The 24,725-nt window shown below is 52.5% G+C and overlaps 1 protein-coding gene and 1 pseudogene across 3 annotated transcripts in view; one reads left to right on the top strand and one right to left on the bottom strand.

Annotated features, from left to right (window-relative positions):
• Positions 1-24,725, bottom strand: part of RIPOR3 (RIPOR family member 3) — a 106,018-nt gene that overhangs the window by 24,796 nt on the left and 56,497 nt on the right. For all 3 annotated transcript variants that reach the window (XM_030914148.1, XM_030914147.1, XM_030914149.1), the window contains exons 2-5: positions 20,541-20,659; positions 9,543-9,689; positions 5,373-5,451; positions 258-281 (exon numbers count right to left, since the gene is read on the bottom strand). In XM_030914148.1, coding sequence (XP_030770008.1) covers positions 258-281; positions 5,373-5,451; positions 9,543-9,689; positions 20,541-20,659 — 369 coding nt within the window. The remainder of the gene's footprint in view (positions 1-257; positions 282-5,372; positions 5,452-9,542; positions 9,690-20,540; positions 20,660-24,725) is intronic.
• On the top strand, positions 10,239-10,595 carry LOC115892731 (annotated as a pseudogene).

A 24,725-nucleotide genomic window follows, 5' to 3' on the forward strand; every position in this document is an offset into this window, starting at 1 on the left:
TCGCCTGGGCCACCCGCCAGCCCCGCTTGCCCCTGCCACCCTCCTGCAGGTCCTAACTCAGAGAATGGGGTTTAGTGCTGGGCCGGGCCCTCACCATCCCTGAGGAAGGCTCATCACAGAGCCTCAGTCTTCCCATTCCTAAAATGGGGAGGAAACCCAGGTGTTCTGCCCATCGGGCAGCCAGGAGGATGCAATGAGGCACAGTCATTCTCATCCAGCAGGGCCCTGCCCACCTCACTCACCATATGCAGACTCACCTTGTCCAGGTCGTAATAGAAAGCCTGTGAGGGAGGAAAGGAAGGCGGAAGAAGCTGTCAGAGTCCCACGTGTTCCTCCAAGGCCTATGAGGCTCTATGCTGGCAGTGCCTGAGCTCAGAGTCAGAGGACAGAAAGCCATGTCTACAGCCACCCCCACTCCTTCCTCTGTCAATGGCAGGCTGCTGTCCACGCCAAGGACAGCACTGATTAAACACATGCACTTTGGATGAGGCAGTTCTAGGTCTTCTATTTCCCAGCTGTGTGTCCCAGGCAAGTCATTCAACCTCTCTGGTCCTCCATTTCCTGCTATGTAAAGCAGGGTAGGAGAAGCGCCTGCCTCATAGGGAGAAAAAAGGACACAGCAGGCCCTTGACAAAATGGGAACCATTGGGATTGAAGGGATGGCCTCAGCCATGACCAAAAGAATGTGAGGGGGATGGAAGCGGGAGGGGCACATGGCACAGAAGTTCAAGCCTTAATGGTGAATTCCTAAGTCTATCCATTCCAGAGGCCAGGGTGCGACCAAGACAAATAATATATCATCAGGGCAGGCAAACCTTTCCATAGGTTCATAAAGGGCCAGATAGTAAATATGTCAGGCTTGGCAGGCCAGGGCGCCCCATGCCAAGATCTATAAATTAGAACCATCCTGGCCAGGCACAGTGACTCACGCCTGTAATCCCAGCACGTTGGGAGGCTAAGGTGGTCAGATCACTTGAGGTCAGGCGTTTGAGACCAGCCTGGCCAACATGGCGAAACCCTATCTCTACTAAAAATATAAAAACTAGCTGGGCATGGTGGTGCATGCCTGTAATTCCAGCTACTTGCCAGACTTGAGGCAGGAGAATCACTTGAACCTCAGAGGTAGAGGTTGCAGTGATCCAAGATCGCGCCACTGTACTCCAGCCTGGGCGACAGAGCGAGACTCAATCTCAAAAAAAAAAAAAAAAAAAAGTAGGACCATCTAAAACATACACATCTTTGCCTACCTTAGAGTTACTTCTAGAACCAAGAAAGAGAATGTGAAGTGGGCCTAAGTCATGTGAAGTACGGTACCTGCCTGTGGGGTTAAATTCATCAGGGTCAAAGTTCTGTCCTAACTAAGCAACTCCGCCATCATAGCGGGAAAGCAACCACAGACAATATGTACATGAACAAGTGTGGCCAAGAAACTTTTTTTTAAACAAATGTTTAAAAAACTCTTGTTTTTTAAGTGACTCTAATTTTAAAATATAGTGACTCTAATTTCCACTGGCTGTTAATTGCCAGTGGAGATTACAGTCACTATGTCTGCACCTGGAGGGGTTACCATGAGGTTGAAGATCCACCAGGAAGAAAAAGTAAGCTGTAGGAGAGTATGTAAATTGACATTTCATTTTTGTAAGACAATTATTAACTCACAACTGCTAAACACATTTACATGATTATGTGACCAGAGAGAAAAATATGGAAAGATCAATACAAGATTGTTCTCAAGGGTTAAACAGGGTGGGACACAGAAGATCGAATGGAGGAGGCCATCAATCTAGAGAGAAAGAAGGATTCAACCCCAAAAAGTCCCATGTATGTATTTATGTGAAATTGTACGTATACGATAAAGAAATAAAAATTCCATTTAAGCCAGGTGAAGTGGCTCACACCTGTAATCCTAGCATTTTGGGAGGCCAAGGCAGGAGGATCACTTGAGCCCAGGAGTTCAAGACCACGCTGGGCAACATAGCAATATCCCATCTCTACAAAAAATTTAAAAATTAGCTGGGCATGGTGGCATACACCTGTAGTCCCAGCTACACGAGAGGCTGAGGTAGGAGGATTGCTTGAGGCCAGGAGTTCAAGGTGATGGAGAGCTATGATCATACCACTGCACTTCAGCCTGGGTGACAGAGTAAGACCTTATCTCTTTAACAATGAATGAATGAATGAATGAATGAATGAATGAATAAATAAATAAAATCTTTTTAAAATTAAGAAACAATTGGCCGGGCGCGGTGGCTCAAGCCTGTAATCCCAGCACTTTGGGAGGCCGAGACGGGCGGATCACGAGGTCAGGAGATCGAGACCATCCTGGCTAACACTGTGAAACCCCGTCTCCACTAAAAAATAGAAAAAACTAGCCGGGCGAGGTGGCGGGCGCCTGTAGTCCCAGCTACTCGGGAGGCTGAGGCAGGAGAATGGCGTGAACCCGGGAGGCAGAGCTTGCAGTGAGCTGAGATCTGGCCACTGCACTCCAGCCTGGGCGACAGAGTGAGACTCCGTCTCAAAAAAAAAAAAAAAAAAAAAAAAAAAAAAAAAAGAAACAATTAAAACTTCATTTAAGAAATAAAGAAATAGGACTGGCGCGGTGGCTCATGCCTATAATCCTAGCATTTTGGGAGGCCAATCAGGTGAGTGGATCACCTGAGGTCAGGAGTTCGAGACCAGTCTGTCCAACATGGTGAAACCCCCTCTCTACTAAATAAAAAATACAAAAATTATCCTGGCATGATTGTATGCACCTGTAATCCTAGCTACTCAGGAGGCTGAGGCAGGAGAATCACTTGAGCCTGGGAGACAGAGATTACAGTGAACGGAGATCTTGACACTGCACTCTAGGCTGGGTGACAGAGCGAGACTCCATTCCGAAAAAAAAAAAAAAAAAAGAAATAAACAAAGAGGAAAGATCCCAAGCCTTTGAAAAGAAGAGTGACTACCCAGCAACGTCTCGAAAACCAATATCTTTTTTAAATGAGAACCAGCAGTGTCACAGGAGCAGGACCCAACATAGGCATCTTGCTGTGTGGCTCCAGTGTGGTCACTGTGCCCCGGCCTCAGTGTGCCCATCTATGACATGGCAGCAGCTAAAATATATGTGTATTTATACTCTCGCCTACTTTAGAGTTACTTCTAGAACGGAAAGAATGGGAAAGGAAGTCCACGGGGTGAGACTCGCTGCACCCACGTGAGAAGAGGGGCAGGTGCTGGAGCTGGATGAGATCTTGACAGCTCCTCCTCCCACCATCTGCTGCGGGTCATCCGCCCAACTGCCCACCAAGGGTGAGGCATGCTAAGCTTGGCAGACCTTTCCCTCCCCAAGTCCCTAGCACACGCATGAGGCTGGGCCCTTACCTCTCCCACCCTTCCCACTCCAAGGCCCTCTCTGCTGGAGCCAAGATACAGAGAAAGCCGCTTGCTGGCTTGCTTATTTCATTCATTCATTCATTCATTCATTCATTCATTCATTGAAACAGAGTCTGGCTGTATCATCCAGGCTGGTGTGCAGTGGTGTGATCTCACCTCACTGCATCCTCCGCCTCCTGGGTTCAAGCTATTCTCCTGCCTCAGCCTCCTGAGTAGCTGCGACTACAGCTGCCCACCACCATGCCTGGCTAATTTTTGTATTTTTAGTACAGATGGGATTTCATCATGTTGGCCAGGCTGGCTTCAAACTCCTGATCTCAAGTGATCCACCCGCCTTGGCCTCCCAAAGTGCTGAGATTACAGGTGTGAGCCACTGCACTGAGCCGCTGGATGCTATTTTAGTAGAAAAACCCATCTCCCCTCCTCGATTTCCCAGTCCCTCAGTCAAGCTGGTGGCCTGCTCTGCACGTTGGTGCTTTGGAGGAGGGATTCTGGGAAACACTGGCTGGGAGGAGAATCCCACAGCAGCAAGGCCTCCTTGCTTTTGTTTCCAGATCTAATTCATTAAGGACGTGGGGTTTTCGCAAGGCAGCAGCGGAGACTTCCCAGATAAAAGGAAGATAAAAGATAAAAAGAAGACTTCCCAGATAAAAGGAAGATAGAAGGATGAAGTCCCTGAGCAGTGGGATCCTAGCCATGTCACCAGATAAAATACAGGACACCTAATTAAAATTAAAATTTCCAATAAACAAGGAACAATTATTTTCGCATAAGTATGTCCCAGAGATTACATGGGATATACTTATACCTAAACAAATTTGTGATTTGTCTGAAAAACCAAAATGGGAGGCCGGGCACAGTGGCTCATGCCTGTAATCCCAGCACTTTGGGAGGCCGAGGCAGGCAAATCACCTGAGGTCAGGAGTTTGAGACCAGCCTGACCAACATGGTGAAACCTTGTCTCTACTAAAAATGTGAAAAAACAGCTGGGTGTGATGGTGGGTGCCTGTAATCCCAGCTACTCAGGAGGCTGAGGCAAGAGAATCGCTTGAACCTGGGAGGCAGAGGTTGCAGTGAGCTGATATCGCGCCACTGCACTCTAGCCTGGGCAACAGAGTGAGACTCCGTCTCAAAAAAAAAAAAAGTTTTAATGAGGTATGCTATTTGTGAGTGTGTGTGTGTGTGTGTGTGTGTGTTGCTAAGTCTGTCTCTGCTAAGGGAAAGGCAAAAACCAGAGCAGGTGAGCCTTGGGCAACACAGGGCCCAGGGCCAGCCTCAAAGACACTGCCTTGGCTGGACACGGGAGGACTGCTGGAGCCCAGGAGTTCAAGACCAGCCTAGGCAACATGATGAGACCCTGTATCTAAAAAAACATTTTAAAAATTGGCCGGGCATGGTGGTGCACGCCTGTAGTCTCAGTTACTTGGGAGGCTGAGGTAAAAGGAACGCTTGAGCCCAGGAGGCGGAGGTTGCAGTGAGCCGGGATTGTGCCACTGGACTCCAGCCTGGGCAACAAAGGGAAATCCTGTCTCAAAAAAAAAAGACGCTCCCCTGATGATGGCAGGAAATGCTGCCTGTCAGCTGTACACTGAAGGAACATGCAGGCTTCATCAAGGACAGTGGCAGGGGCCACTGTGACATACCCAAGATGTGACACCTGACCCACTTTCCTGGCATTACAGAAGCCATCTCAAGTCCAGGTCACCTGATGGCCAAGGTCTATAAAGTAGGACCACATAAAAGAAATGCACCTCTCTACACTGCCCACCTTAGCGTTACTTCTAGAACCGAGAGAGAGTGTGACGTGGGCCTAAAACGTGTGAACTGCTGTATGTGCCAAAGTGAAGTTAACTCAGCACAACATAAAGAGGCTATTCCATAAACCTCTAGTTCTGAGACAGAGTCACACCGTGACGTAGGCTAGGGGGAACGTAGGGTTCATCTTTTACTCCTGGCCAAGGCTATCTGGGTGGGAAGCAGGCAGGGAGGGGTCTCACCAGCCTGGAATTCCTCCTGGTGTCCTGGTGGCGTCCAGACAGGTGGTCCAGCTCAGCCTGCTGCACACACAGATACTCCCTGCAAGGAGAGCGAGGAAGAGTTTCAAACGGAAGAGGAACAAGAAAGGGAAAGGAAACAAGCCAAATGGACAGTGTCCCGTGTGGAGAGCAGACACGGGGCTCAGCGGGGCTCAGCGGGGCTCAGCGGGGCTCAGCGGGGCTCAGCGGCAGGCAGGAAGCCCAGCCCGCTCACACTGGGGGCTGTGTGCCCAGCACCATGCAAAATTGGTTACGGGGAAGTTCCTAGTTAATTCCCCCACCAGGCCCACAAGTAGGTCCTACTGTTATTATGTGCATTTTATTTATTTATTTATTTATTTATTTATTTATTTATTTATTTATTTATTTTTTGTTTGTTTGAGACAAGGTCTCCCTCTCTTGCCCAGGCTGGAGTGCAGTGGTGTGATCACAGCTCACTGCAACTTCTACCTCCTGGGTTCAAGTGATTCTTGTATCTCAGTCTCTTGAGCAGCTGGGACTATGGGTGTGTGCCACCACACCTGGCTGATTTTTGTATTTTTAGTAGAGATGGGGTTTCACCGTGTTGGCCAGGCTGGTCTCGAACTCCTTGACCTCAGATGATCCGTCTGCCTTGGCTTCCAAAAGGGCTGAGATTACTGGCGTGAGCTACTGTGCTCAGCCTAGTATAAGTATTTTAAAGATAGACAAACCAACCCTCGAAGGCAGCAAGTACCCCAGCCCTGGTCACACAGCAGAGAAGGGGCTGAACCCAGGTCTGAAATCACACAGTGGCCTTCAGAGCCCAAAATCTTCACCCCCTCCCAAGCTGGGGCCCAGCTCATGGGGAGGTCATCAGGGCACACCTCCCTCAAGGTCAAGGGTCTAGGCCAGGCGCAGTGGCTCACGCCTGTAATCCTAGCACTTTGGGAGGCTGAAGTGGGCGGATCACAAAGTCAGAGATCGAGATCATCCTGGCCAACACGGTGAAACCCCATCTCTACTAAAAATACAAAAAAATTAGCTGGGCGTGGTGGCGCACACCTGTAGTCCCAGCTACTCAGGAGGCTGAGGCAGGAAAACTGCTTGAACCCGCGAGGCGAAGGTTGCAGTGAGCCGAGATGGCGCCACTGCACCCCACCTGGGCAACAGAGCAACTCTGTTCCAAAAAAAAAAAAAAAAGAAGGAGGGGTCTAGATTTGGGGGGCCAGGGCAGGGAGTCCCATCTTACTGGATTTGCTGAGTCACCCCACGAAGGTCACTCACCCTCTCTGGGCTCTACTGACACCACCTCAAATGTGGAAAAGATAGCTTCTGCCAGGCTGCTACTCACTGAGGTGTTGAGCTCTCTGAGAAGAAGGGGCGGCCTCAGCCCCAGACAAGTCTCAAACACGTGGTCCTTAAAGGACACAGAATCTGCCCTTCAGAAACATACTCTACCCTCCATGCACATCCCAGCTCCAACTCTGCACAATCCCAGCTCGCTGCAACCTCCATCTCTACAGGGTTTTGCCATATTGCCATGCTGGTCTCAAACTCCTAGGCTCAAGGAATCCGCCTGCCTCAGCCTCCCAAAGTCCTGGGATTACAGGGTGGTCACCACTGTGCCCGACCAAGGATGTATATTTTGAAAACCATTTCATTCTAAGGTGGTTTCACTTTTTTTTTTTTTTTTTTTTTTTTTTTGAGTCTTGCTCTGTCACCTAGGCTGGAGTGCAATGGTGCGATCTTGGCTCACCACAACTCCCACCTCCCAGGTTCAAGTGATTCTCCTGCCTCAGCCTCCTGAGTAGCTGGGATGACTGACATGCCCCATCATGCCAGGCTAATTTTGTATTTTTAGTAGAGACGGGGTTTTACCGTGTTGGCCATGCTGGTCTCAAACTCCTGAACTTGTGATCTGCCTGCCTTCGCCTCCCAAAGTGCTAGGATCACAGGCCTACCGCGCCTGGCCTGGTTTCAACTTTTAATTGACTCTGGTTCCTCTTTTGGGTGTCCCGTCTATAAATAAGAGATGTAGGGGCTGGGTGTGGTGGCTCAAGCCTGTAATCCCAGCACTTTGGGAAGCAGAGGCAGGTGGATCACAAGGTCAGGAGTTCAAGACCATCCTGGCCAATATGGTGAAATCCCATTCTACTAAAAATACCAAAAAATTTAGCCAGGTATGGTGGCAGATGCCTGTAGTCCCAGCTCCTTGGAAGACTGAGGCAGGAGAATAGCTTGAACCCAGGAGGCGGAGGTTGCGGTGAGCTGAGATCGTGCCACCACACTACAGTCAGGGTAATAGAGTGAGACTCCGTCTCAAAAAAAAAAAAAAAAAAAAAGATGTAGGTAGGAGAGAGTTTAGGGTCTAAGTACCACTGTATCTGGGGAAAATCACTCCAGGAAACCACTTTTTGGCCCACGAGGCCCCCTGTCATCTGGTCCCCGTTGCCCCATGACCTCATCCTCTTTCCTTTGGCTCTAGCCACGCTGGCCTCCTTGCTGTGCCCCAGGGCCTTTGTGTATGTGGCTAGCCTGGCCTGGAATGTTCTTTTCCCATTATCTGCATGGCTCACTCCACCCCTTCAGGCGTGTGCTCCCATGTCACCTTCTCAGCAAGGCCTTCCCTTCCAACTGCCCAATTTAAAATGAACCCTCCCTGCCTCCTGCCTTCTTACCCTGGCCTGTTTTCCTCTGTGGCCCTTAACATCATCTGATAGTCTCTGTACTTTTCTTTGCTGCATTGTGTATTGTCTGTCTCTCCCCCACTAGGAGTCAGCTCTGCAGTGGGTAGGGATTTTGTGTGTTTAGTTTACTTCTGTCCCCTGGCCTGGCACTCTGTAAGCCTCAATAAATATTTATGGGCTGAGCACGGTGGCTTATGTCTGTAATCCCAGCACTTTGGGAGGCCAAGGCAGGCAGATCACTTGAGTCAGGAGTTCAAGACCAGCCTGGCCAACATGGCAAAACCCTGTCTCTACTAAAAATACAAAATATTGGCTGGGCATGGTGGCTTACGCCTGTAATCCCAGCATTCTGGGAGGCTGAGACGAACGGATCACCTGAGGTCAGGAGTTTGAGACCAGCCTAGCCAACATGGTGAAACCCTATCTCTACTAAAAATACAAAAATTAGCCAGGCGTGTGGCAGGCGCCTGTAATCCAGCTACTCGGTAGGCTGAGGCAGGAACTACTCTCGGCCTCTGCTTTCTCATCTGTAAAATAAGGAGCCTAGGCCAGGTGTGGTGGCTCACGCTTGAACACTGTGAGGTTGCAGTGAACCGAGATCATACCATTGCACTCCATCCTGGACAACAAGAGTGAAACTCCATCTCAAAAAAAAAAAGGAAAAAAAAAATATATATATATATAAGCCCGGTATGGTGGTGTGCACCTATAGTTCCAGCTAGTCGGGAGGCTGAGGCAGGAGAATTGCTTGATCCCCAGGGGCAGAGGCTGCCGTGAGCCGAGATTGCACCACTGCACTTGAGCCTGGACAACAGAGCAAGACTCCATCTCAAAAAAAAATGTGTGGAGTGACTCATGCTTCCTGTGCGGGCCTCAGCCCAGCTCATCAGTCGGTCTCTGAGCAAGTCTGTCCTTCACTCAGATACCCACCGCCCTGACCTCCTGTGTGTGTGAGCTCACACTTCAGGCTTCCACTGTGGGCCCTTTGCCCGTGCTGTTGCCTCTGCCTACGACACCTGTCCCCCAGAGGTGAGCATGGTGGCGCCTTTTCAGACCGTTTGTGTGTCAGACACTGTCAGCAGCTCCTCGGTGACTGCCAGGATCATCCTGTCTGCTGAGGCTCTCGACACACCATCTCTCTGTTACCCTTCTTCACTGCACTCAGCACAGGTGGAAGTTCCATGATGGACTGCATGATTGATTGCATTGCTTCTTGATTGATTGCATCGAATCTGCTCCTCTGCACTGCGTGCTCCACAAGACCAGAGTCCTCCTGCCTTAGTCACTGCCAGGTTTCCAGTGCCCAAGAACCGGGCTGAGCACATAGCTGCACCCTGACATACTTGTTGACTAAACGAATGACCAGGAACTTAACCTGTCACCTCTTGTAGACAAGACCCACCCACGCTTCCCCAGGAAGAGACAGAGAGGAGGCGAGGTAGAAGAATGCACTTCTTAAAAGCAGCACACAGCCCAGCCTTACTTGAGGCCTCTTTTCAATGCTTCGAAGATCTTCTTCACCTGCTGGGGCTTGGGGTCTGCACAGACCGACCCCTTTCGCAGCGTGCCATACAACTTGGAGGATTTTGCAGGCATTCGCGATCTCACGGAGTTCCTGTTGATGGACTTTCTGTGAGAAGGGGTGGAGAGGAAGAGAAGTCAGAGGAGGGTCCTGACAAAGCCCTCTCCAGGGGCAGACACTTTGGAAATAGTGACCAGAGCCACAGGGAGTCAGGAGACCCGGCTCAGTCCCACCCCCATCACCACCAAGCAGTATGGTCTCCAGAAAGTTATGGAGCCTCTCTGAGCCTCTGCTTTCTCATCTGTATAATAAGGATCCGGGGCCGGGCACGGTGGCTCACGCTTGTAATCCCAGCACTTTGGGAAGCTGAGGCAGGTGGATCACCTGAGATCAGGGGTTCAAGACCAGTCTGGCCAACGTGGTGAAACCCTATCTCTACTAAAAATATAAAAATTAGCCAGGTGTGGTGGTACGTGCCTGTAATCCCACTTACTCCAGAGGCTGAGGCACAAGAATCACTTGAACCTGGGAGGCGGGAGGTTTCAGTGAGCAGAGATTGCACCACTGCACTCCAACCTGGGTGACAGAGTGAGACTCTGTCTTAAAAAATAATAAAAATAAAAATAAGGAGCCTGGATTTGAGGATTAAGAGTAATAAAGCCCTTCTGCCATGGCAGCCACTGGAGAGCAGCAGCCTTGGCTCTGCACTACCCTATGGCCATGGGCCTCAACAAGGACCACAAGGTGACCAAGAGCGTGAGCAAGCCCAGACACAGCCGCCACAGCGGGCGTCTGACCAAATACGCTGAGTTTGTGTGGGACGTGATCTGAGAGTTGTGTGGCTTCGCCCCATACGAGCGGGGCGCCATGGAGTTACTGAAGGTCTCCAAGGACAAACGGACCCTCAAGTTCATCAAGGAAAGGGTGGGGATGTACAACCGCACCAAGAGGAAGCGGGAGGAGCTGAGCAATGTTCTGGCTGCCATGAGGAAAGCCACTGCCAGGAAAGACTGAGCCCCATCCCTGCCCTCTCCCAGAAATAAAGAACAGCTTGACAATTTAAAAAAAAAAAAAAATTAACAGTAATAAAAGTCTGGTATCAGAAATGAACTTACAGCAAGAAATACAATCAAGCAGCCCAAATGCCAATGCTCTCTGATCAGCATGCTCTGCTTGTGCAGGCAAAGCTGTGTAGGAGGCCAAGTCATAGTCCTGTGCTTTACCCACGGGGAGGCATCTGTTGGCTTTACCTGCCCAGCATCCATCCCCTCCCTCTAGTAGTAGCACCTCAGTTTTCCTCGGGCACCTCCCCAGCTTTGCTTTTTATACTTGTGGTTTGGGGGAAAGGTAGCCTTACCAATCAACATGCACACACACATTGCACACGCACACATGCACACGAGCATTCTTCTACAAATCCACATCCCAGGCCTGTGCTAGTCAACATATTCTGCTCCCCTAGGCCAAGAAATATGGGGATCAAGCCTGGTCAGTAGCCAGCCGGGAGTTCAGAATTCACAGAAGGGAGAAGGGTTTTTTCCCTTGGCATTGCTAACCTGGGGAACATACACCAGGGACTTCCAGCCTCCTCCATTTGCCACCATGTAGGGAAACTGGAGCCAACACAGAGAGGAACAAACAGAGTCAGGCCAAATCTCTATGACAGTGAGTTCCTGGATCCAGCTATGTCTAAAGCTGAACCTGCCCATGGGCTTTGCAGTTACATGAGCCAACTGACTCTTTTTTAGCTTAAGCCAGCTGGAGTTGGGATTGTGGACTGGATGATCCTAAAAACTGCCTTTCAGTGGTGACGGCTGGGTCCCCCAACCTTTAGAGATGTAGCAGCATCTCAAGACTGATTACAGGAGTACGAGGCCAGGGCACCCTCATCACAGCACAGGGCTGGTTTCCCTGGCATCTAAGCCCCTTCTCAGGATCCCATAACTTATCCGTGAGGCTTGAGGACCAGGCTGGCTGATGAAGCCTTTGCTCACCAACAGATGTGTTGAAGTCCGCTCTTAGCCCTCTAAAGCCATCGGCCAGGTGCCCTGGCACCAGGTATCACTTAATGACCACATTCTCACAAAAGAGACATGGCGGAAATGACTCTTAGAACTAACTTTGGCATCAGTTCTTTTTTTCACCCAGCCTAGAGCGCAATAGTGCAATCTCGGCTTATGGCAACATCCACCTCCCGGGTTCAAGTGATTCTCCTGCCTCAGCCTCCTAAGTAGCTGAGATTACACAGGCGCGCACCACCACACCTGGCTAATTTTTGTATTTTTAGTAGAGACGGGGTTTCACCACATTGTCCAGGCTGGTCTCAAACTCCTGACCTCAAATGATCCATTTGCCTCAGCCTCCCAAAGTACTGGGATTACAGGCGTGAGCCACCGCGCCTGGCTCAGCATCAGTTCTCACAGGGGACTCCTGGCCCTTCTCTTCCAACTCCTCCTCTTCCCAGGGACAGGAATAAGGGTATGCTGGAAGCAGCTTCAACCCACCGCAAAAGCTGACTGAGCAACAAAAGAAACAGGCCATGAACAGCCTTGTGAAGCAGACCGCCCGCCACACACATGCCCTCATCCACCCATTGGCTCCGGACTGCAGAGAGAGAGAAGAATAACCAGTCTTAAGTAAGGACCTGCATTTGGGGGGTCCTTTTATCAAAACAACTTCATCTCTACACTAACACACCACCCAAGCCTCTGTCTTTTCATCAGTAAAATGGGACCACATAATACATCAGAGGGTGGTGCTGTGAATTCTATTAGATGCCAGGCCCAAAATATGGCACAAAGGAGACCTTTGACATGCAAGCTATTGTCAGAATCATCACATCCTATCTGTATCTTTCCCCTGGCTCACAGCTTAGAAAACATTAGGTGCAGGCTGGGCACTGTGGCTCACGCCTGTAATCCCAGCACTTCAGGAGGCCAAGGCGGGTGGATCAACCGAGGTCTGGAGTTTGAGACCAACCATGTTTAGCATGAAACCCCGTCTCTGCTAAACGAAAAATTAGCTGGGCGTGGTGGTGAACACCTGTAATCCCAGCTACTCGGGAGGCTGAGGCAGGAGAATCGCTTGAACCTGGGAGGCAGAGGTTGCAGTGAGCCGAGATCATGCCACTGCACTCCAGCCTGGGCAGCAAGAGCGAAACTCCGTCCAAAAAAAAAAAAGAAAAAAGAAGAAAATATTAGGTGCTTCGTAAATATTAAGCTCAGCTGAATGGGGGAAAATACAGCATCCCAAGGGGATTGGAGAACAGCGATCCTGGCCCCTGCAGGCAGAGTGGGACAGCGAGTGCACCCCTGGGTGTTCCCAGCTGGGGACAGAGGGAGCAAGGGTGGCGAGGGGGACCTGTTGTGCTCTGGGAGTGGACAGCAAGGAGCAAGGTTTGACCCAAGCAGAAGTGGGAGTCTGCAGACAGCCTGGACCCAGGGCCTCTCTAGCTTTGGAGACCCAGGATGTGTGAAAGGAGCAGAAGGGCAGCTCCCAGAGAAAGTCCAGCTTCCGACAGCTTTACAATGACAAGTAATGTCTGTAGAGCAGAGAAACTAAGCTCAGGCCGGGCTACTGGGCCGCTGAACAGCTGACACCACAAGCCCAAGGGCTCTGGGAACTTAGTGAGAACACATGAGCTTAAGTAACTGGGGCAACTGCAGCCACCAGGAGCTCACTAAGGGCTTTATAGAACTATCTCGACTTTCACAACCACCCTAGGAGACAGGTGTTATTATATATACATATATATATATATATATATATATTTTTTTTTTTTTTTTTTTGAGACAAAATTTCACTCTGTCGACAGGCTGGAGTGCAGTGGCATGATCTCTGCTCACTGCAACCTCCGCCTCCCAGGTTCAAGCGATTGTCCTATCTCAGCCTCCCCAGTAGCTGGGATTAGAGGCATCTGCTACCACGCCCAGCAATTTTTGTTTTTTTTTAAGTAGAGACGAAGTTTCACCTCGTTGGCCAGGCTGGTCTCGAACTCCTGACCTCAGGTGATCTGCCCGCCTTGGCCTCCCAAAGTACTGGGATTGCAGGCATTAGCCACCGCACCCGGCCATTTGTATATATTTAACATTAATTGATGCTTTCCAAAGCCCAGAGGGGCTGTGCTCCCTCTTCCCCTTGCCCTCCCTGAGGCCCCATCACCCACCTTTTGAACCGGGCCCTCTGCAAGGTTGCCATCTCAAGGCTGGCAGAGATGGTCAGGGCTGCAGCCTTGGGGAAAGGCGGGTTTCTGACAGGTTAGAAACCCCGGCAGGCAGGCAGCAGGCAGTGGGGCAGGCAGTTTGGAGGTGGGGCTGCAGGAGCCCACTCATTCCCAGCTCCCACCTCCAGTCCCTAGCAGGTGTGCACCCTCGGCCTAGCCCTGCTTCCATCCACCTGGGGACCTTATACCCTCACCGCTGCAGCCATACCTGAATGCACCTGCTCCCGGGAAAGCTCTGAGCCCCGTGCTCCTTGTCTGAGGTTCAACAGGACAAGCACAGTGGCCACTCTGAGGGCCCGCCCACCCGGGAAAGGTGATGCGCGTGCAGCCTCCAGATGGCCAAATCAGGCTGCATGTCTGGCCCAGGTGTCACAGAAGCCGGGGCAGGGAGAGCCTCTGGGGCCGGATGTTTCACCAGGTCTGGGAGGACTCAGTAAATATTAAACAGCCCCTGGCATGCCAGACAAGCTTCCAGACGGGCACATGCAACCTGCTGGCCCCAGCCCTCACATGAGGTTGCTACAGCAGTCCTTCTGCCTGTTGTGGTTGGCAGAGGCCTTGGTACTCGGCTGTTGCAAGTGCAGGCTCTGGAGGCAGACAGGGCTGGGCTCAAGTCCTGCACCTGCCCCCAGCCTCCAGGTGGGGCCATTATAGGACTGACTGCACAGGCTTCAGGTGAAGACTCCATGCAACAAGGACATGAGCCAACCATTTGCCCAGGTGCCTGGTGGTGTTGGCTGCTCGGTGATGATGACAGGCATGCACTCGGCACTTGCCAAGTTCAAGCTCTGCTCGGTGATGATGACGGGCATGCACTCGGCACTTGCCAAGTTCAAGCTCTGCTCGGTGATGATGACGGGCATGCACTCGGCACTTGCCAAGTTCAAGCTCTGCTCGGTGATGATGACGGGCATGCACTCGGCACTTGCCAAGTTCAAGCTCTGCTCTCGGCGCTTTTGTTTGTTTTTTTTTTTAACTGAGACGAGGTCTTGCTCTGTCTTCCAGGCTGGAATGCAGTGGCGTGATCCTGGCTCACTGCAGCCTCCGCCTCCTGGGCTCAAGTGAGCCTCTCCCCTCAGCCTCCCGAGTAGCTGTGACCACAGGCGTGCACCATTGCACTCAGCTAATTTTTTGTATTTTTGGTGGAGATGGGGTTTCACCATGTTGCCCAGGCTGATCTTGAATTCCTGAGCTCAAGTGATCTGCCCGCCTTGGCCTCCCAAAATGCTGGGATTACAGGCGTGAGCCACCGCACCCGTCTGGCCTGCTCTTGGTACTTTACATGTATGGACCCATTCCTCCTGACAGCCTTTGAGGTCAGGCCCCCTGGTACGGTCCAGGAGATTGAACTTGTATCACTTGCCTCTGGCTCCAGAGTCTGTGTGCTTGACAGCATCACAGGCAGGGCTGGATATGAGTTGCCTCTTTCTCCAGCCTCCTGTCCTTGAAAATTCATGGCTGTTATTTCATTTTCACACCCACACTTCTTAGCCATCCCAACAGAGGAATTCCCAAGCTGAGGAGGATGTCCCAGTGGCTCCTGGCTCAGGGAGTACCTGCCTGACCGCCTGGGGGAGGGAGACCTGGCTGAGGAGGGGCAGGAAAGGGGGAAGAGCAGCCATGCCTGTCAACTGGGGCAGAATGGGACAGTGTCAGGGCCTGGCCCTCTCCTGCTTCATCCTCTCTGTTTATCCTCTTATCTCTCTATCCTCCCACCCCCCAGGTCCAGCTCTTGGGAAATGGCCTTATTATGTCAATCATTCACACCTTAGTATAAAATTTCCCCACCAGGTTACTTCCCCAAGTGAGCCATCTGACTGTGGAGTAAAAAGCCCTGTCTATAGTGAAAGGGGTTTCAAGGTGCCAGGGTGGGGGTCCAGGTGGGGGTGGGCACAGAGGGGCATCAGCCCACCCTCTCCACGCAGAGCCCCGCCCTCCTGGCAGGTTGTTTGCCTGGACAGTGTGGCTGCACTTCGGCCTGCTCGGGTTACCAGGGAACAAGGCCAGAAGGTGGGGCCTGAAACCCAATCATGCTCCAGCCCTGGCTCCAAGGGTCCAGACCCCAGGGAGCTCGACGGAGACAGGAAGTTAAAAATAGATGCACCGCTTCCCCGTTGGTGTGGGCAGCTTCTTCTCTGACCTCACACAAGGGGGCCACAGAGGCCGAGGCCAGGTGGGGGCTGCCCAGGGACCTCTGAACCAGCCCAGGCCCAGCATCCTCTGGAATCCCTGACAATCAGGTGGGGGACAGGAGGGGTCCGGGATACTTAGAGCCATTAGGGCTATCTTTCCTATACTAGGACTTAGACACCATGGGACCCTTGCTGACAGCCAGCGAGCCCTGGTGTCAAGGTGATGGATCACCTCTGTCCTCCTTCCTCCCAAAGAGCTGATCCCAGGCATCCAGGATGGGGCCAACAAGAGGCAGGGGCCCACCGTGGGGGCACTCTCTGGGCAGAGCTCCCCTCTAGGGCCTGAGGGGACATGTCCCATGGATATAGGACATTCAGAGGCCCCCACAGGCCTGGCAGGAGGAGAGCTGCAGGCAGGGCCAGTTGTGAAATTTGTGGAGTCTAGTGCGAAATAAAAATGCAAGGCTCTATTCAAAATGTATTAAGAATTTTGGGCTGGGCGCGGTGGCTCATGCCTGTAATCCCAGCACTTTGGGAGGCCAAGGAGGGTGGATCACCTGAAGTCAGGAGTTCGAGACCAGCCTGGCCAACATGGTGAAACCTCGTCTCTACTAAAAATACAAAATTAGCCGGGTGTGGTGGCACATGCCTGTGATCCCAGCTACTCGGGAGGCTGAGGCAGGAGAATTGCTTGAACCCAGGAAGTGGAGGTTGCAGAGGGCTGAGATTGCGCCATTGCACTCCAGCCTGGGCAACAAAAGCAAAACTCCGTTTCAAAAAAAAAAATTAGCCTGTGTGGTGGCCCATGCCTGTAGTCCCAGCTACTCAGGAGGCTGAGGCAGGAGAATCGCTTGAACCTGGGAGGTGGAGGTTGCAGTGAGCCTAGATTGCACCACTGCATGCCTGGGCGACAGAGCAAGACTGTCTCAAAAAAAGAAAAAAAAATTATTAAGAATTTCTACTTGGGGCCGGGCACAGTGGCTGACACCTGTAATCCCAGCCCTTTGAGAGGCTGAGGTGGGCGGATCACCTGAGACCAGGAGTTCCAGACCAGACTGGCCAAGATGGTGAAACCTAGTCTCTCTTAAAATACAAAAATTAGGCCAGGAGTGGTGGCTCACGCCTATAATCCCAGCATTTTGGGAGGCCAAGGCAGGTGGATCACCTGAGGTCAGGAGTTTAAGACCAGCCTGACCAATATGGTGAAACCTTGTCTCTACTAAAAATACAAAAAAAAAAATGAACCAGCATGGTGGCGCACACCTGTAATCCTAGCTACTCAGGAGGCTGATACAGGAGAATTGCTTGAACCCAGGAGGCGGAGGTTACAGTGAGCCAAGATCATGCCACTGCACTCCAGCCTGGGCAACAGAGCGGGACTCTGCCTCAAAAGAAAAAAAAATACAAAAATTAGCCAGGCATGGTGGTGTGTAGTCCTCCGGCTACTCAGGGGGCTGAGGCAGGAGAATCGCTTGAACCTGGGAGGCAGAGGTTGCAGTGAGCCAAGATTGCGCCATTGCACTCCAGCCTGGGTGACAGAGAGAAACTATCTCAAGAAAAAAAAAAAAAAAAAAAAAATTTGGGAGACTGGGGTGGGAGGATCGCTTGAACGAAGGAGGTCAAGGTTGCAGTAAATCGAGATCGCACCACTGCACTACAACCTGGGTGACAGAGTGAGACCCACAAAAAATACTTTCTAGAGCACAGCAGCAGAGCATCCAATCACAGTACAGAGCGCGGGCTGCCTGCTCATGAAGCTGCCTTTGGCTACAGGGTCTGCAGACGCTACCGCTTCTTCCAGCACACACAGGGGTCCCTACAGTGCTTCAGTGGACCAGCCTCACTCCGGGGCACACAGCTTGGAGAGGGTCACCTGGGCTGGATGGCCCCCTAGCTAGGTAATCCGCACAGCTGACTTTCCCAGCCTTGATTACAGACCCCTACAAGAAAGTGGGGGCCTCTGATAAAGCCCAGGAAGAGGCAGCTCAGAAATGGTTAAGTCGAGAAACAGCATCATTTCCTGGCTGGTTTATACTTCACCTCCTCTCCGCAGCACTTATGGAGTGCCTACTGTGTGCCTTTCTCAGGCAGCACCCCCACGCTTTCTGCCCTCTGAGGCTTGGAGTCGGGGCACCGAGCACTAACCGCTCTGGAGCCTTGGCCGAATTTTTTCTTGTCTTGGGGCTTCAGCTTAAACCCTTCCCAGGCTCCCCTCCACTGAGAATGTGTCTCAGCTCCTCACTGCAGCCCACGAGACCCTGCAGGGTCCTCCTCCCTCCCTGACTGCTGTCATGCATGCCAGCCACACACCTGCTTTCTGTCCCTTAAAAGCTCATTCCCACCCAGGACATCTGCACTCGCCTCTGCCTCCGCCTGCTGAAGGCTTCCCGGCCCACCCCCATCTGCATACACGCAGATCCACTTCTTCTGTCCCTTCCTGCCTCTGCTCCCCATGCCCCTGCCTCATTAGGCTCTCCCAGGAGACCCTGGCTGCCCTCCCCCACCCCGGCTTCAGTTCCCTCACAGCACTGCCACCAGCTGGATCTGTCTCAATTATCATTGGCTTATTGTTTGCTGCCATCAACTCCCAGGATGGTAGGGACTGGGTCTGTCCCCAGAGCCCAGGACAGGGCCTAAGTAGGTGCTCCATGAATATCTGCTGCGTGAACCGGGATTCCTAAGGTGCTTTCAGCTGGGACACTCCAGTATCTTAACCCTGGGGTCCCGGCACCCATGGGAAGGGAGCCCCCAGGGAAAGGGAAAGGTTAGTGAGCTGGGTGGGCTGACCTCAGCAGGGTGGAGGTGGGGTTCTATCCCAGCAGCAAACATCCCTGGGAAAGAGCTCAGGGAGCACACACAGGAGGGACCTGGCCTGGTCTGGGGATGGAGGGTCTCCCCCAGGACCTAGCAGGAAGTCAATGCCTGCAGGTGATTCAGCAGGAACTGGAGGTGGAGGAGTGGGGTGGGAGCTGCAGGAGGAGGGCATGTGTGTGTGCTGAGGCCCTGAGGCTGGGAGGGGAGGGAGGCAAGCTGCTGGGACCAGGTCCCAGGGGCCTCTAGGCCAGGAGGGCACTGGATTTATTCTAAGCAGTATGGGAATCTGCAGGGTTTCAAGTCGGGGAAGAGCATGGTGGGATTTGGGATTTGGTTGTTGACTGACTAACTGACCTACTGGGTTCTGCACTCTGCTCTGGCTGGGGACCCCCACCTGTCCACCCCATTGGCTCCGACAGACAGGTTTGGCCCCCCTCAGGATATCGGAAAACTGCCCCAGTCCTCAGGCCTGCCCGCTCGTAAACGGTTCCCTGAGGGCTTGCACAGTGCCTGGCATGAGGCCCTGGAGCCAGGGGGCAGCAGGCCTGAGCTTATCAGGCTGTGGCCTCCGGGAGCAGAAACAACCTTCCGCCCAGGGACTTAGTACCTAAAGCCAGAGGAGACACAGGACGGGGCAGCAGGCAGGGCCTGGCCCGGCCAGCATCCCCCGGGAACTCGGCCACAGGGTCAATGCTGTCCCTCAGGCCCATCTGTGCCAAGCCTGCTCCCTCATCTGATAACCCCCCACAGCACCGGCCACATAGGTTGCTGGCCCTGCCTCCCTCCTAGTTCCTTCCTGACAGCCCCAGGAGCAGGGCGCACCCACAATTCCCACTGTTCAGATGAAGACAACAAGGCTGGAGAGGTGAGGTCACTTGCCCCAGGTCACAGAGCCAGAAGAGGTGGCCCCATTGCCTAGTCTTTCAGACAGGAAGAACATTCCTTCCCAACCCTGCCCTTAGGAGACCCAGCCCTGCGCCAGTTTTGCTCTGTGACCTTGGGTCAGTGGCTCCACCTATCTGAGCCTCTGGTTTTTTGGTTTTTGTTTTTTGGTGTTTTTGTGGGTTTTTTGAGATGGCATCTTGCTCTGTCACCCAGGCTGGAGTGCGGTGGTGCGATCTCAGTTCACTGCAACCTCCGCCTCCCAGGTTCAAGTGATCCTCCCACCTCAGCTTTCCAAGTAGCTGGGATTACAGGCACGCGCCACCACACCCAACTAATTTTTGCATTTTTAGTAGAGACGGGGCTTCACCATGTTGGCCAGGGTGGCCTCAAACTTCTGACCTCAAGTGATCCGCCCGCCTCAGACTCCCATAGTGCCGGGATTACAGGCGTGAGCCACCGCGCCCAACCTGACTTTTTGGTTTTTCAAAAAAATGTTTGTAGAGATGGGGTTGTGCTATGTTGCCCAGGCTGGTCTCAAGTTCCTGGGCTCAAGTGATCCTCCTGCCTCCGCCTCCCAAAGTGCTGGGATTATAGGCGTGAGTCACTGTGCCTAGCCAGAGCCTCAGTTTTTTTTATCTGCCAAGTGGACCTGCTAAGCTCAGGCAGATCAACTTCTGGAGCATTTGAAATGATAACCGTTCAGGTCTCAAGGGAATGATAGGTTTATCTCAACACCAAGATACTCTGTTTCTCTCAATCTCTCTCTGTCTCTCAATCTCTCTCTCTCTCTCTCTGCAAGGCTGCCTGAGAGTGAGCCTTTGGGTCTCTGGCAGCAGGAGGAGGATGTCCCTGCCCATTAACAAGCCCCGCCCCTGCACCCCGACACAGGACACGGGCGGAACTTACGCAATCCTCCGGCTCTGTGTGCTGCTGAAGCCCGCGAAGGAGGCACTCCGGCCCACGAGCCCCACAGCCCCTGTGTCCCCAGGGGACAGGAACCGCAACCTCACTGACATGATGGTCACCTGCAAGGAGAGGACAGGAGAGTCAGCCCGGTACCACCATCCAGCGAGTGCTGTCCGCAGGTCAGCCACCTTCCACCACCACCTACAGACCTCACTACGGCCCCAGAGTGTTGTGGGGGCTGGTACTGTGCCTGGCTCACAGGTCAGCAAGCTGAGGTCCCATAAGGGTAGGGGACCTGATGGGGGACGGTGATGGGAACAGAATTCGAACCCAGGTGTCTGTACTCTGCACTCTGTGCTCAGGTCCCCAATGCTGGGCAATGCTGCCTCCCAGAGCAGGAGGATGGCACCTCCTGAACACAGCCCTCTCACCCCCACAGATACTCCTCCCCCCTCCTCCAGCCCTCCCTGAGCACCTAACACAGGTGAACTCTGCAAGGCAGGCCAAGTCCCCCTATCCTCAAGGGCCAAACAGTGATGATACAGTCTGTGTTGGAGTGATGGGGGTCCCCAGAAGGCATCTGACCCAGCTGTGAAGAGGCGCCCAAGAGGTGAGGAGGAAGGCTGAGGTGGGGTCAAGCGGAAGGGTGTCCAAGGCCGAGGGAACAGCCTGAGCAAAGGCCAGGATGCATGAGGGGCCTTGGTGTCATCCAGAAACAGCAAGAAGCTCAGTGGGCTAAAGATGAGGTCAGAGAGGCCGGCAGGGCTCGGGTCCCAAGGGGCCTTGGTAGCCCCAAGGAGGGGCTTGGCCTTACAATGGGGCAAGGGTGACTGGGAGCCATGGGAGGGCTTTGAGCAGGGGGTGGAAAAGCCCAATTCACATGAAGCCAGGCTGCTGGCGTCAAGGGCTGATTCCACCCCAATCCATTGCCCCGTCTCCGACCTGCCCTGCAATGGGGTCAACCCCAAGCCCTGGCCATCTTCTCTTTTTTCCAAACCATCTCTAGATTGGGAAAATGCCACCCTATCCCTTGGGAATGTAGGTCAGCGTCTTCCAGCACGGGCAACTGGAAAGTTCTCCTTCATATCTAACCTAAATCTCAGCTGCTATAGTTTCATACTTTGCTCCTTTGCCAGGGTGGTGTCAATCCAAGGATTCCAGGGACCCCACTGCCCAGATGAAACCTATGAAAAAGCTCCAGTCCACCTAGGCCCTCATCTTCCTGCACGATGAGACCCCCATGTTCCAACATCTCTTTCCCCCAGGGGCCAAGTCCACCCTGCCACACCTCTGCTCACTTGGGGGCCTCTGCCTGGTAAAACTTCCTCTATCGAGCCACATCCTCCCAGCATCTACTACTGCATCTCCTGGCAGATCTGTGCAGCCTCCACAAGCCTCCTCCCATATATCCCCCACCCCACAGCTCCACATGTGCTGTACACAGGAAAGCTTGGCAACGAAGAAGGTGGACCTGAGCTCAAATCCCAGCTGTGCCACTCAGGCTCTGGGCCTCAGTGATCACAACAGTAAAATGGGAATTCAGAAAGGACCTCCCATGGAGACTGCTGGAAGGACCAAGGAGAGCACGTCCTGAGAGCCCACAGTGTGCACGAGACACGTCAGAAGGGCTGGCTCTCTCTGTGCAATTGGCTAAGACCCCAGCCCTGCAGGTGAGCCAGGTGACCCAGATGAGCCAGATGACTCAGGGAGAGCCAAGTGAGAAGTGAGCAGCTTCTAGCCCTGATGGAGGAAGGTGGCAAGCATTTGCTGACCACTCGCTGTGTGGCAAGCCTGGTGCCCCGTGAGTGGCTACGAATCCATGAACAGCTATGAACTCGTGACTAGCAGTGTTGTGTACAGATGGAGAAGTTGAGGCATCATTCACCAAGTGCTCATTTCTCATTACTAAGCTGGCCCTGCACTAAATGCTTTATGTAAATTATGAAATCCACACAACCCTCTTAAGAGCAGGAGCTTTTGATGACCCAATTCCATAGATGAGGAAACTGAGGCTCAGAGAAGTGATGAGACTAGCCCAGGGGCCCCAGCAGGGCACCTGACCACTGGGTTTAGAACCTGAGGATGCCCGATGTCAGAGCTTGTCTTACCTGCAGTCAGGAGTGCCTTGCACTGGGGCCTTGCAACGCCCCCCCCCCCCCCCCAATAAAGAGGTCTCCCACCATCCCCTCCTATGCTGTGCTGTGCTGAGCCAGCTTGTACCAGCTCACAAGAGTCAACTGGGCCAGGCACAGTGGCTCACACCTGTAATCTTAGCACTTTGGGAGGCCGAAGCAAGCAGATTGCCTGTGCTCAGGAGTTCAAGACCAGCCTGGGCTACGTGGTGAAACGCTGTCTACTAAAATACAAAAAATTAGCTGGGGGTGGTGGCAGGCGCCTGTAGTTCCAGCTACTCAGGAGACTGAGGTAGGAGAATCGCTTGAACTCGGGAGGTGGAGGTTGCAGTGAGCTAAGGTCATGCCACTGCACTCCAGCCTGGGCAACAGAACAGGACTCTAACTCAAAAACAAACAAACAAACAAACAAAAAAAAAAAAACAGTCCATTGTTAAATGTTCAGGAATTTTGTAAGCCTGTTGACATCATGTTGGTGGTTTGAAATCAGGCACAGTAAGAGTATTTACACCACAGAAAGCGGCAAGTTCTACAAGTTAGAGTTTTTGTCTGCTGCTTGTTAAACATTTATGAGCTCCTCACTGCTGTTGCCCCTATCAGCACCTGTGCAGGGCCTGAGACGCTGCTCAAACTGCTTGATCCCCCCAGTCAAGCCAGACAAGAGAATAAGGACGGAGTAGGGAGGGATTCCCCAAGGTGTGTAGTTGGGACGTACTCTGGAGTCAGCCTGGGGACTGGAGCTGAAAGAGGTCTCCCCAGCCCCTCCCTCTGCACCTCCCCATCAGAAGCCTTCTGGGCCATTCCTGGAGCTTCACCTCAGTCACTCCACTTCAAGGTCAGAAAGAAGGACAATTGCTAAGCAGTTCCTCCCCATGCAATGCTCAAAACAAGCCCCAGGTCGTCCTGCTCAGTGTGAGAGACAGGAGGACAAAGGAGGGGAACTAAGGTTCGGAGCAGACCTGCAGAACCTGACAGCAGATTCATCACTCACAGCACTATGAGGTTCAGTGGCCCCATTTTTCTTATGAGGAAAGAAAGGCTCTGAGAGGTGAGAGGCAACTCAGGGACACACATATTTCTTTCTTTCTTTCTTTCTTTTTTTTTAAGACAGGGTCTGGCTCTATTGCCCAGACTGGAGTGCACTGGCACAATCTCAGCTCACTGCAACCTCCACCTGCTGGGCTCAAGTCATCCTCCCACATCAGTCTTTCAAGTGGCTGGAACTACAGGCACACCACACCCAGCTAATTTTTGTATTTATTGTAGAGACGGTTTCGCCATGTTGTCCAGGCTGTTCTTGAACTCTTGAGCTCAAGCGATCCACCCACCTCAACTCCCCAAAGTGCTGGGATTATAGCCGTGAGCCACCATGCCTGACCAGGACACACATTTTTCAAACTGAAGTCTGGCTCTTCCTTCTTCCACATGCCATCGCCACATGGATTGGCTTCCTGGCTAAACCCTCCTCATCTTTCAGCCCACGTGTCCCCTCCCCCAAGAAGCCTTCCTGGACACTTCCCCACTCCTAGCTGTGTCCGGTGTTTCCTCTGGACGCCCCTGACTTCCTCTGTGAGAGTGGACTGTGAATGGTGACTTGTCTATCTCCCCATCCTAAACAGGGAGCTCCCTGCGGGCAGGGACCAGGTGCATGGAAGATTGATAACACATCTTTATTGAACCAGAAAACAATGAAGGAAAGGTTGACGCTGCTTCCCCTACTTCACCAGGCTGTGCAGCCCGAGAGGAAGGTGCTGGAATAATAACAGTAATAAGAATAATAATAATAACCACTATGTGCTAGACTCTAAGGCAAAGATGGACAAATGTTTTCAGTAAAAAGCCAGATAGAAAGGCTGGGCGCAGTGGCTCACACCTGTAATCCCAGTACTTTGGGAGGCTGAGGTGGGTGGATCACCTGAGGTCAAGAATTCGAGATTAGCCTGGCCAACATGGTGAAACTCTACTAAAAACACAAAAACTAGCTGGGCGTGGTGGCACACGCCTGTAGTCCCAGCTACTCTGGAGGCTAAGGCAGGAGAATCGCTTGAATCCG

Source organism: Rhinopithecus roxellana, chromosome 13, assembly GCF_007565055.1.
Source record: "Rhinopithecus roxellana isolate Shanxi Qingling chromosome 13, ASM756505v1, whole genome shotgun sequence".
Classification (NCBI taxonomy): domain Eukaryota; kingdom Metazoa; phylum Chordata; class Mammalia; order Primates; family Cercopithecidae; genus Rhinopithecus; species Rhinopithecus roxellana.